General features: G+C 63.6%; 4 protein-coding genes across 4 annotated transcripts in view; 3 read left to right on the forward strand and 1 right to left on the reverse strand.

Moving 5' to 3' along the window:
• Positions 1-387: 387 nt before the first annotated feature.
• Positions 388-693, reverse strand: MNEG_5910 (hypothetical protein; the record flags this gene model as incomplete). The annotated part of the gene is made up of 1 exon (XM_014045611.1): positions 388-693. A coding segment is annotated over one exon (306 nt), but the record flags the coding sequence as incomplete, so codon positions are not given.
• A 958-nt stretch (positions 694-1,651) lies between these two features.
• MNEG_5911 (hypothetical protein) lies at positions 1,652-5,179 on the forward strand (the record flags this gene model as incomplete). The annotated part of the gene is made up of 8 exons (XM_014045612.1): positions 1,652-1,717; positions 1,867-1,998; positions 2,352-2,466; positions 2,683-2,842; positions 3,337-3,534; positions 3,845-3,996; positions 4,205-4,419; positions 4,601-5,179. 8 exons carry the CDS (start codon positions 1,652-1,654, stop codon positions 5,177-5,179), a joined length of 1,617 nt encoding a protein of 538 aa, XP_013901066.1.
• A 451-nt stretch (positions 5,180-5,630) lies between these two features.
• Positions 5,631-5,959, forward strand: MNEG_5912 (hypothetical protein; the record flags this gene model as incomplete). Its single annotated transcript, XM_014045613.1, has 2 exons — positions 5,631-5,709; positions 5,871-5,959. The coding sequence occupies 2 exons, from the start codon at positions 5,631-5,633 to the stop codon at positions 5,957-5,959; spliced, it is 168 nt and encodes a 55-aa protein (XP_013901067.1).
• A 3,335-nt stretch (positions 5,960-9,294) lies between these two features.
• The window catches only part of MNEG_5913 (nitrogen assimilation regulatory protein), a gene marked incomplete at both ends in the record, with an annotated part of 6,680 nt that continues 4,257 nt past the window's right edge, over positions 9,295-11,717 (forward strand). Inside the window, 4 exons of the mRNA XM_014045614.1 lie at positions 9,295-9,302; positions 9,392-9,434; positions 9,696-9,810; positions 10,027-10,166. Coding sequence (XP_013901068.1) covers positions 9,295-9,302; positions 9,392-9,434; positions 9,696-9,810; positions 10,027-10,166 — 306 coding nt within the window. The remainder of the gene's footprint in view (positions 9,303-9,391; positions 9,435-9,695; positions 9,811-10,026; positions 10,167-11,717) is intronic.

An 11,717-nucleotide genomic window follows, 5' to 3' on the forward strand; every position in this document is an offset into this window, starting at 1 on the left:
GTGGGGGAGGGGTGGGGGGGCGGTGACGCACCAAAGTGTGTGCGCAGGAAGCGTGCCTCCTGGTCAAAGCCCTCCCTGTAGGGCGCGGGCTGCTGCTCAGGGAACAGGAAGCTGGCGCGGCTGTACTTGCAGCGGCGCGGCGCCATGCCCAGGGTCTCCTGTGCCATCTCCAGCAGCCTGGGGACCTGTTGGCGGCGGTCGGGTGGTGGTTGGGGTGACGAGGTGGCGTTGTCAGCCGGCAGCACAGGCATCACCTCGGGCTGGAGGGGAGGCATGGTGCAAGCAAACAGCGACCGCCGCACCGCACGCAACCATGCCATCGTTGCATGGGATGAAAGCATGCTCTGCCCATCACATCTCGACTTAAGCCAGTGGATGAGCACCCACCGCGTTGAGCAGCTTGGTGGTGCCGCACGTCTTGAGGACCCACTTGGTGGGGTACACAAAGAGGGACGACTCGGACAGCACGTACGCGTCCAGGTGGTCGTTGGTGCGGCTAGACACGATGGTGCAGGCCGCCAGGGACATGAGTTCGTCCAGCTGGGCGCGGCTCAGGGCGCGCAGGCCGGCGGCGGGCGTGGCGGCCGAGGGCGCGAAGTCGATCTCGACGCGCTTCTCGCTGCCCTCGAAGACCGGGTTGGGCAGCACCATGGAGGGGCACCTGTCACCCAGGATGTCGGCGGCGGGGGCCATGGCTGCGCCTGACGTTGTGGGTCGGTTGGAAACCAGGTGGCGAGGGGCTGGGTGTCGCTCCTAGGGGGTGGTCGTGTAGAGCCGATCTCCTAGGGGTCGATTGCAGTCGTGGTCGGTTTGCTAGAATGTAGGCCCTGTTAGCTGGGGCGCTTCAGGCACTGCGGCGTGGGGGGAGCGAGGAGGAGGGGTGTTGGGGCGACGCACAGTAGAGCACAATGTGGGCACAACCGTCATGGGCGAGCAAGGCGCCCTGACGCATGGGGCTCATTCTGCAGGATCCTCGCATAGCTTCGATCGACGTATCCTTTCGCAATCGATCTCCGTGCCGAGAGCCGGGTACAATGGGAGCCTAGGCTGCCCGGAAGGACCCCGTCACCACAGCGACCGACCAATACAGGCCGCCCCACGCGAACAAGGGCCGGCCCTTCTCGGCAAGCCTGATTGTTCTCACGTCGCTGAAGGCGTAGGAGTACTTCTGGGCCACGGCGTGGATATCGGGGGCGATGTCGTCCAGGCTAGTGGGCGCAAACGCGCCGGCGCTAATCTGCTTGCTAGTCTTTGTGCTGGTCAGAGGCATACTGCTTTCAATGATTCGACGGTTTACTACTTGACACAGTGGTCTTCATCAGCGTGGGGGGAGGGATCGAGTGGAGGGCCGGTGCTGCGCTCAGGGCGGCTGCGCGAGGGCTGTAGGGAATAAAAGGTTCGAAAGGGGTGATCGAAGTGCACTTGAAAACGATACGGACCTCACAGCAGCGCAAGCATTGGCCGCGTTTGCTCACCGCCCCCTGAGTTCCTGCAACGCAGCTCACTGCGGTGACACAAGAGCGCGCGGCTGAGCACGCCTTGCCGTTGGAAAGAGACGAAGTTTCTGGTATCGGTCACGCGGATGAACCCCTATCTCTCCACTCATGCGTGATCTGCTATCGGTGTCTGTTGTGGGGCACGTGTGCCAGTCATGCACCTCGTAGTGGGCACGTACGAGCGCTTTCTACTGGGATACGCCGTGCCGGATGCCCTCGAGGTGAACGGGCATGATTGGGCTGCCGTCGGCTGCCGCCGCCTGCTCGTGTATGTGCTGCCGCCGCTGCTGTCGCCGCAAACCTGCAATGCGCCAGCAGCAGCTTTGAGTCTGAAACACCCCCACCCACGCAACCGCCCTGCAACGCGCAGGCCGGCGGCGCGCAGCTGGCGCGCGCGTTCACGCACGCTTCGCACCAGGGCCCCGTCCGGTGTGTTGACGCGGCGGGCGCGTACGTGGTGTCTGGGGGTTCGGATGACCAGCTACACCTGTACGATGTGAAGGTGGGCGCTGAGCTGGCATTACTTGCAGTGGTAGAGTGCCACCGCTGCACGGCTCGATCCAGATTCGTGGGCAGAGCAAAGGCGTCGCTATCAGACAGAGCAACCCGGCCGATTTGCAGCCGACAGCCGTCTAGCCAGGCCCAGTCGCCTAGACGCCCGCATGATGGCAGCTCGGCCCTCTTCAAGGCACGCCCCGGACCCACCTCGACACGCAGCAAGCAGGCCCGCCCGCTGCGTAGCTCTCCTCTTTCCCGCTGGCCGCCCCTCCCCCAACACACACCCAAACGCTCCCTGTTTGGCCCCTCCCATAGCCAATCCAATTTGCACACCCTCCCCCACCCCGTTTTCTGTAGCGCGGCCGCGACCTGGGGTTCCTCATGAACCCGGGGGAGGGCGCGGTGCCGTGCCTGCAGCTCTACACGCCGCCGGGGGCCGCCTCCCCAAGCCACCTCTTCAGCGGCAGCGCAGGTGGGCACGCGCCGCCGCTGCCGCCACGCCCGCGCCCGCGCTCGCGTCCGCCCGCACGCGCCACGCCTGCGGTCCACCGGAGACGCCAGCAGCGCGGCAGCATATTTTACCGGCACCCGGTGGATCATATTGCTCCGCCGCAAGACTGCGCTGCGCTGATGCCGCCACCCTGTCTCATGGCTCCCAACCTCGGGGCGCGCGCCCGCCGCCTCACAGACGGCGGGATCGCAATCTGGCGGGCCGGCGGCGAGTGGGAGCACCTGAAGATGATGAAGGGCCACAGGGGCGCTGTAAACGCGCTCGCGGTGCACCCCAGCGGCCGGCTGGCGCTGAGCGTGGCGCACGACAGGCAGCTTCGAATGTGGGACCTCCTCAGGTGCGGCTCGGGGGTGTAGCCGGGCGCACGTTTTCGGCTTGGAGTTTGGGCGCAGTGTTTGCACTCTGCCCCCAATTGCATGGTTTGGGCGACGAATTGTCAAACGAGAAACTGCTTGTTTGCTGTGCCAGGTGAAGGCCCCTGTTAATCCCTCCCGCCGTGCATACATCCCACTGCGGCGGGAGTTTCATGTGGGGCCGAGATCACCCGGGGCGTTTCGCTGACAGCGCTAGGGGGCCCTCGCGGCGCCCGATTGGCGTTTTCTGATAGTAGCTCCCCGACACTCCTGTGCTGTTCTCGCCAACCCATCCAACCTGACGTCTATATAATGTGCCTCCACACAGCATCACACTCCAGCTGTCCCTGCGCGTCTCACCTGCAGTCTTAGCACTTGCAATTGAAATGCAATTTGCTTAAGTTTTTGGGCTAGAGGGCTCGCAAACCAATTGACCTGCACACATGCCACGCCTGATATCGCCCCTGAAACCACCCAGGGGCCGCTGCACCTACACCGCTGGTCTGGATGCAGAGGGCGTGGACATCCAGCTGGGCCCCAGGGGCGACACGTACGCACTGCTCTGCGGCCGCACGCTCACGCTGCACGCGGCTGGCGGGGAGGGCGGCCTGCTGGCGCGCCTTGACTCAGAAGAGGTCAAGTTCACTTGCCTGGGGCGCGGCCGGCAGGACGAGAGGTGAGGGTTTGGGTTCGGCTCTCCCCGCCCTTCCCTGTCGAGCCGCCTGAGTCTCCCTAGGCCCCTGTTAATCCCTCCCGCCGTGCATACACCCCACTGCGGCGGGAGTTTCATGTGGGGCCGAAATCACCCGGGGCGTTTCGCTGACAGCGCTAGGGGGCCCTTGGGCCGCCCGATTGGCGTTCTCTGATAGTAGCTCCCCGACAGTTCTCTTAATGCAACGCGCTTCCATATCCGCATGTCATTTGTGTTCTCAAACCCTCACTTCCGTCGGTCAACCATCCCCTCTGCATTTCACACCGTCACCCAGGGTGCTGTTGGTAGGGCAAGAGGACGGCACCCTCGCGCTCTGGGACACTCGGGAGGGCGGCGGCCCGGGTGCGGCAGCCAGTGCACGGCTGGCGTCGCGGGTTGAGAAGGCCCACAAAACGCGGATAAGAGCCATCGAGCCTGTTACACCAGGTGAGGGGCGGCGGCACCACGCTTGCCTTGGCCTTGCACTGCCTCCTCTTTACCACTTCTGCCTATTTTTTTGCACTTCACTGCCCCCGGACCTGACGGTGCCCTGCAGTCGGCGGATGCCCTCTTGGCATCACCTCCCCCCGCTTTCAATTCTTGCGGCCGCCAAGTGCTCACCCTGCCCCGCTGCTCTGATCCCATGTGTCGCCAGACGACGGCGGCCCCCTGCCGCGCCACGTCGCCACCGCGTCGAGCGACGGCGTCATCAAAATCTGGGATTGCCGCCGGATGACGACCGTGACTCACAGCGCCGGCTGCAGCGAGCTGGCGAACGCAGACACAAAGGGGCGCATCACGTGCATGACGCTCTCGGCGCCGGGGCGGAGGCAGGCGGCGCTCGCAGGCGGGGCAGGAGGGGATGCAGAGGTGGGTGCGCCGCTCCGCGCGGCAGCTTGGCGGCGGGGCGCGAGGTAGGTGCACCGCTTGGGAGGGCGAGGCGGCGGGACGCCCCAGCTGTGGCAGGCAGCTTTCGTGAGCCAACAGCCTCGCACCCTGCTGCCTTGGCTTGCGCATCATCTTGCAACGCGTCGCAACACGCTCCATGCAGGCGACTGCTGCTGGAGAGCAGAAAACGGAGCCTAAAGAGCAGCGACATCGGCAACCGTTGGAAAAGCGGCAACAGCAGCAGCAAGATCAGCAGCGGCAGCAGCAGCAGCAGAAACGGAAGCATCAGGTGGCAGCCAGCGGCGAGCAGCAGCCAGCAAAGGCGCAGCAACCTGTCAAGCAGGGGCAGCAGCAGCAACAGCAGCAGCAGCAGCAGAAAACGCAGAAGCAGCAGCAGCAGAAACAGCAGAAGCAGCAGAAGCAGGTAGAGCAGTTCTTTGATGACGACGACGATGATGTTGAACTAGAGCAGCAGCAGCAGCGCGGTAAGGGAGGCAAGGCAGGCAAGCAGCACAAGGCCCCGCTGAACGGCGCTGGCAGCCGCCGCGGCGACGGCGAGGCGTTGGTTCCACGCGTGCAGACCGTGATCAAGAAGAAAAAGAAGCGGGAAGGTCACACTGGGCAGCAGCAGCGTGGGCAGCAGCAGCGGCGGCGGGAAGGGCAGGCGCGAGGCAGCGGCGCTAGCGGCAGTGGAGGGATCAGCATCACGAACCGGAAGGCGCCGCGGCCGGGTAGAAGTTGACAGGAATCGCCTTGTAACCCCAAGAGTCGCTGCTCCCAGGGAGCCACGCGTGTCTGTGTTACCTTCAGAACCGCTACTCTCAACGACACATGTGCCGTGTGTGCATGGAGTTTGAGGGGCCACTTGACGTGACCAGCAAGGTGAGGTGGGCACCATCTTTATGCAACCTCAGCAACGGTGCCATGCACAACCCACGGATCCTGCACATTTGTATGTGGTATTCCATCACGCATACAAGTCGCGAACATGAACGGCTTGTGCTCAGAACCTCTGAGCTGGGAGAAGACGGCCCAGCTGATCCAGGAGGGCACAGTCGAGTCGCTAGGCCAGCTGGGCCGCAGCGAATCGCAGCTGAGCGTTTACAGAAAGTTTATGGCAGGGGTGAGGATCAAGGACAACGATCAGGGCGTACGGCAGGCACCGCGTAGACCGCAATGACGCAGGTGATCCAATGCAGGTGCGAGAAGATTACGCCAGCGTAGGCGACTTCGTCAAGATCCTAGTGTTTGAGGCCGCTGTGCACATGAAAGGTGCGGAGCACGCCACTCTGGGGCAGCAAACGCAAAGCGCAGCTGCTGCGACGTTGCGCTGTGTCAGTGTGTCGGTTGGCACCATGTCCCTGCTGCCTCTCATCGAGCGTCGTGCACGGCCGCCCCTCAAAACTGCCCTGCGACTCTCCTGCCGCATGCAGATGGCAAGAAGCATGCAGTGGACCCTGAGCAGAGCAAGAATGGTGACGGCGCGCTGTGGCGCCTCAATGTAAGCCTCCCCAATCACTAGACTCAATGGGGTGCGAGTGTGGTTGCATGTTCAAGCTTGGAACGCGACTCAGCGGCGCGATGCTTTCAACTCGGGCACTCGCGTTTCAGGCCCCCTTGTCAGCAGCCAACTGAGCACCACCCGCCTACGCATGGCATCTTCTGGGCCGCACCCCCAGGACTTTCCCTACAACTTTGAGGACGGCGTGCAGCACTGGCTGCTGTGGAGCACGCGCGAGATCCCGGCGCCGCGCATACAGGAGCTGATGGACTCAAAGTTCCCGGAGGCGGCATGGGATCGGCTCTACTTTCTGAACCCTCCTGCCCTGCAATCTGTGCTCGCGGTGCGATCCTTTGCTGTGGTGGGATGTATGGTGTGTTGTGTGTGTGTGTGTGTGTGCGCGCACGCGCGCGCGTGTGTGCATGCCCGCACTCACACGTGCATGCGTGCGCACACACGTACAGACACACCAGAAGGAGAAAGAGAGAGTTGATAGAGAGAGGCACAGAGATAGGCAGACAGAGACAGGGATAGGTTTGTGCACTGTTGAATGCACCCAATCGCGCCGACGCATGCGCGCGCGTGTGTATGTGTATTTGTGTGTGTTTATGTGTGTGCGTGTGTGTGCGCGCGCGCGAAGGCGCGCGCATATGCGTGCTCTGTATGCGCGTGTGCATACTGAATTCCATCGCGTGCGGCACCTCACCCGCCTGGGCGGCTTTCAAACCCTCTGTGCTGCAGGTGTGGCACTGCCACGTGCTGGTGCGGCCGAAGAACCCAGAGGCAGCGCCGCAGTGAAACACGCCACCACGGGTACCCTCGGCCACCTCGGCCGCACCCTAACAGCTAGGAGCAAGCAGCATCAACCGCTGTCGCTCCACTGCAACCTTCCAAGGTGCACGTGCGTGGGCTTCCGGGGAGTGCAGCAGGGGCGTGGCGCGGGCACCAGGGTGGCTCGCATGGTTTGTTGGCGGCATTGATTATCTTGTTCTGCGGGCTGAAACAAGGCCCGCGTGTCATGGTTTCTACATTAAATCAACCTTGCGTTTTGAAGTGCTAGCTGCTCATGCGATTCGGCATGCATCCTGCCACCGACCCCTACCTACTGAGTGCTGCGTCACAGCACGACGTGGCATGTTTGGCTGGTCGGCGGATGCTACGCCCCCTGCGGCGCAGCATTCGTGCCTCGCGAGGCGCCCTGTCGGCTCAAGGGTTCGCAGGCGCTGATCATCCCCCCGGCCTGATGTGCGGGCTCGCTTCGCTGCGGCGTGATTATCGATCCGCGCAGCTGCGCCCGCGGCCTCTTTTGAAGAACTCAACGACACGACTGCAACGTCATCTGCATGGCGAGCCCCGCCCTCCCTGTCATAGACGGCTCATGTCCAGGCGTGGCAGCCAGCGTCGCGCCCCCTCGATCCCTGTAAGCATCCACGTGGCTGCTGCTAGCTGGCTTCCAGCGCTTTTGGTGTTGCAAGCGCCTGCTGGAGCCTGCACATCGCCGCTGCATGATTTCCCTGCAGCCAACTGGGTGTGAGGGGTGGTGACCTGATGTCAGACCTCTAGGCACGTACATTGCAAAATGCCAGCCGCAGCTCCTCCGCCATGCCCACGACGCGCTGTGGGCGCAGCTACACGCACAGCAGCACGCAAGTGCCATGCCGTCCTGGGTGATGCAGGGCCCAGGGATCCGCGCGCGTTTTGAGGGCTTGCAGCGCCTGGGTGGAGAGGTGATTTTATGCACTGTCAGCTCAATCTCCACAATTTCCGGCTCTTACAGGTCTGCCTCACAACAGACCCGGCCGCCCTCGGGTACTTTTCCCGATTGGCAAGAGGGCGTCCACAGTGGGCGTCCCCGTCGCTTAGACCTTGCCGCCCAACACAGGGGTCTGCCTCGTTCCACTGGTCGCTGCAGGGACTCGTGCAGAGGTTCAGAATGAAAACAGGAAGCGAGGTGTGTGCTGTTGGGCCAGGATTCTGAGCGCTGGCGGGCTTCACCCTGGGTATTACTAACCTCGTTGCCAATCCGCAATCGCAATCCGTCAACCCACTGGTTCTGGTGACCGTTCAGGACCCCACGAGGGACAGCTGCGCTTGTTGCATGTACCAGGCACCCAAGTCCCTGAAGAATCTTGGGTCAGCTTCTGAGCGCTGCTGCAGACACCTGCCGGCCTGCGACATCGCAGCAAAATGCGGCACCGCGGGTTTACTTTTGCGCAAGCCCCTGTTCTAATGGCGATGACTTTCTACCCCAACCCCTCACAAACTGCGATTAGCATAGCACGACCGGACTCGCCGCTACAACACGGTTTCACCCGGGCTTCGGTATTACCCGACCTGGATCGCAACGGCGCACTTGTGATCGCCGAAGCGCACACCTTGTAGACCCCTATCACTCCATGATTCATTTCACGGCAACTCGCGTACAGGGTAAGAGTCCCGTGTCGCGCTAGGTGTCGGAGAGCTGGCCCGCCCAGCTAAGGTTTGTCAGCATGGCTGAGAACGACCCTAGTTTCACGAATGCAACTCATATTTTCATCTCAGGCACGTGGGAGGGCCCAAGACCCATGGCAATCACGCCGCCCCACGGGCTCCGTGTGGCGCCATGTGCCCCCGTTCAGCGGCACCGCCACCTTCCGTGGCCTGCCGTGGCCACCACTCAGCACGTGGGCAAGGCCGCGTCCAGGGGATCATCCCCGTGCCTCTGCGCTGCGCTGCGCTCCGGCGTCGCCCGTGACTTTGGGCCCGCCAGCCGAGCCCTAGCAGACGCCAGTGCAAGGCTGCAGGGAACCCTTGCCCTGCCAGTCCCCCTGCGCCACGTGACGCCAGCATCCGAGCAGGAAGTGCCCGCTGTAAAGCAGCTGACGCGCCAATGCGAGGTATGGGGGCCAAGCACAGGGTGGGCACAAGAGCTGGGATTTCTGGCGCATGCTGATGGGCAACTGCTGCCTGCAAAGACCCTCCTGGCGCCTTCCCCGCTGGAACACATCCCGCTTGCTCCAAACCCCCTCTGCCTGTCAATCAAGAACCTGCGCACATGCCTACATCCAATCATCGCAATTGCACGGTGGCAGGATGAGTCAGCTCGCCACCTGCATCTGGACCCATACCTTGTTGGGTGCCCCAAATTCGGGTAGGCTCTCGCACCAGCCGGGGTTAAAGTCCTTTGCATGCTCTTGCAAATCTATAAGAGGCTGTTACAGCTGCCTGTTGGACACGGATAACGAAGTTTTATGGGTAAATGCCCTTGCCGCCACCGCCGTCGGTATGATGCCTTACCTGCCCCTGCTGGATGGCCCCAGACGAAAGCCGGCGTCAGCCAGGAGACGCATGCCCTCACGTCGATGCTCACCCCCACCATGGGTGCGTGAGCGGGAAGTTGAGGCCTGATGCCCTGAATAATCTTCAACCCGCACGGACTAAGCATCCGCCTCGTGCCTGCGCCCCTCCATGCAGCATCGTCGGCTCCAGCAAGTACGCAGACGCCCTGCGCAAGCAGGTGCGCCTCCGCTGGTTGACCGGTCAAACTCGGTTTGACCAGCATCGCTGCTTCAACTAATTCCTTCCAATCACCTCAATCTGCTCCGCATCAAACGTGCTGCAAGTGCATCAGTGTACTGGGTGCTGCCCTCACAAAAGGGGCGACAACCCAATCGCAGCAATATGTGTTCTTAGTGCGTGCGGCAGCACCACCAATCACACATACACACTGTGCTGCACGACCAGCAATCACCACTGACAAACCCTTTGCCCCGTGCAGGTGGTGGCAGCTGCCCGTGACACGGTGCGTCGCGCGGTGCTCGTGATCGGCGAACCAGGCATGCGGCCCGGCCGCGTGGCGGCCCTCATCCACTACGCCAGCAAGGCGCGAAAAGGTGCGCTCGCAGCGGCTCCCACGTGCGGGGTCGCCGGCACCCCGCCCACGCTCCAGATCGCACCCGCTCCGGCAGCCACGTCAATCGTGCCGGCGCAAACGCTCTGATGCCTCCGGCCGACCGAGCGACCAACCAAATCCCGGCACCGGGGGTCGGCGGCCGCGGGCGAACTGACAGGGCCGGAACGCCACGCGCCCTGCCGCCATGTATGCCCAGGGCTCATGGCGGAGGTCGACTGCGCACTCATTCACGGAGAGGAGGTGCTAGCATCCAGGGTGTTTGGCCGCGGGGCGGCCAGGGGGCTTCTGGACTGGCTGGGGGAGGACGGCACTCTGCTGATCAACAATGTGGAGCTGGTGGGTGCCTGCAAAAACTCAATTCAACGCTCAAGTTGCTGATTTTGCTGGAATGTCACCGGCTTGATCGAGCTGAAGTTGCGGCCAAGTCGCTGGACCTTGAACGCCCTTTGACGCCTCTCAAACTGACAGCACCACTCGCCTTGTTGCTCTGTGATACCGTTGATGCCTGGCCCCGACCACACCTGCTCCTGCCGTCTCGATGCCTGCAGGCGCCCCCGGGGTTCCTCCTCCGCCTGCAGCACACACTCCGCCGGCGGGCAGCCTCCGCGCCCCTCCCAGCCAAAGGCGCGCCCCCGCCCCCCCTCAACGGCGGCCCGCCGTCCGGGAACGGCGCGCCGCCTGCGGACCCCCCACGCGGCAGCGGCGGCGGCGCGCGCCTGCTGCTTGCGTCGTCGGCGCCCCTGCCAGTGTTTGACGGCCTGGCGTCAGTAATCACCATCCCGCCGCTGCGCCTGCGGCCGGCTGACGCGGTCGCGCTGCAGCGGTTCTGCCTGCGGCGCGCGGGGAGGCGGCTGCAAGCTGAGGGCTTGAGGCTCGAGCTGACGCCAGAGGCTGCGCGCGCCGTCCAGGTCAGCGGAGCGCCTGGGAACCGGGCCCTTGCCTGGCGCCACCCCGACATCCCTCACCCTCCACCCACCCGCACCCACACTCTTGCTGCATCACACCGTTGGCACTGGTGCTTGCTTGTGGCAGCCAGTGTCGCTCAGCGTTGATGTTGTGTTGAGATTTAGGGTTTTGGGTTTCATGTTGGGGCCTTGGGAGGGTCGGCTGATGTCTATTTCCTATTGTGCGCAGCAACGCGCAGAACGCAGATGCGCGAGCACAGGCCGTGGGTCCCTGATGCCCTTTGTTGTCCGTTGCGGGCCAGGCACCCCTGCGGCTCCCCCCACCGCACCCTAGAAGCCGTGCAACCATGCCTCCCCTTCCCTGGCTCCCTCGAAACCGTACATCATGCTCACCCAACAGCTCGTTCATCTTCTCCCCCGTTCCACCCCTGCCTGTCGTCAATCCTCCCACTGGCAGTCGTATGACTTCCCCGGTGGAGAGGCGGAGGTGGAGGCGGCCGCCATCCGCGCAGTCGCTGAGGCAGCAGAGACAGCAGCCGCCGCCTCACGCCCCGCCGCCGTCGCCGCCAGCGGCGCCTCCGCTGCTGCGTGCGGCCCGCCTCCGTCGGAATCGGTCGACAGCGGGGCGTGCGGCGACAGCCGGGAGCGCGCGGTCGCCCTTGGCAGCGACGCCTTCTTGGGGGTGTCCCCAGCAGCAGACCGATTCAAGGTCAGTGCGCTGACTGGTGTAGCTGCCTCGACCCTCTGATGATTGTTGTCATGTGTCCCCCCATGCACACACTTGCACATGCACGCACAAACGCGTGCAGTGGATCCACGTACGCATGCGCACGCCTAAACATGCATGCACACACGCACAGGCACACGCTGCGCACACGTACACACACACGCACGCGGGCGCACACACACACACACACAAACACACACACACGTGCGCGCGCACACACACCCACACGCACACACACGCACACGCACACGCACG

This window comes from Monoraphidium neglectum, assembly GCF_000611645.1.
Source record: "Monoraphidium neglectum strain SAG 48.87 unplaced genomic scaffold scaffold00915, whole genome shotgun sequence".
Lineage (NCBI taxonomy): Eukaryota > Viridiplantae > Chlorophyta > Chlorophyceae > Sphaeropleales > Selenastraceae > Monoraphidium > Monoraphidium neglectum.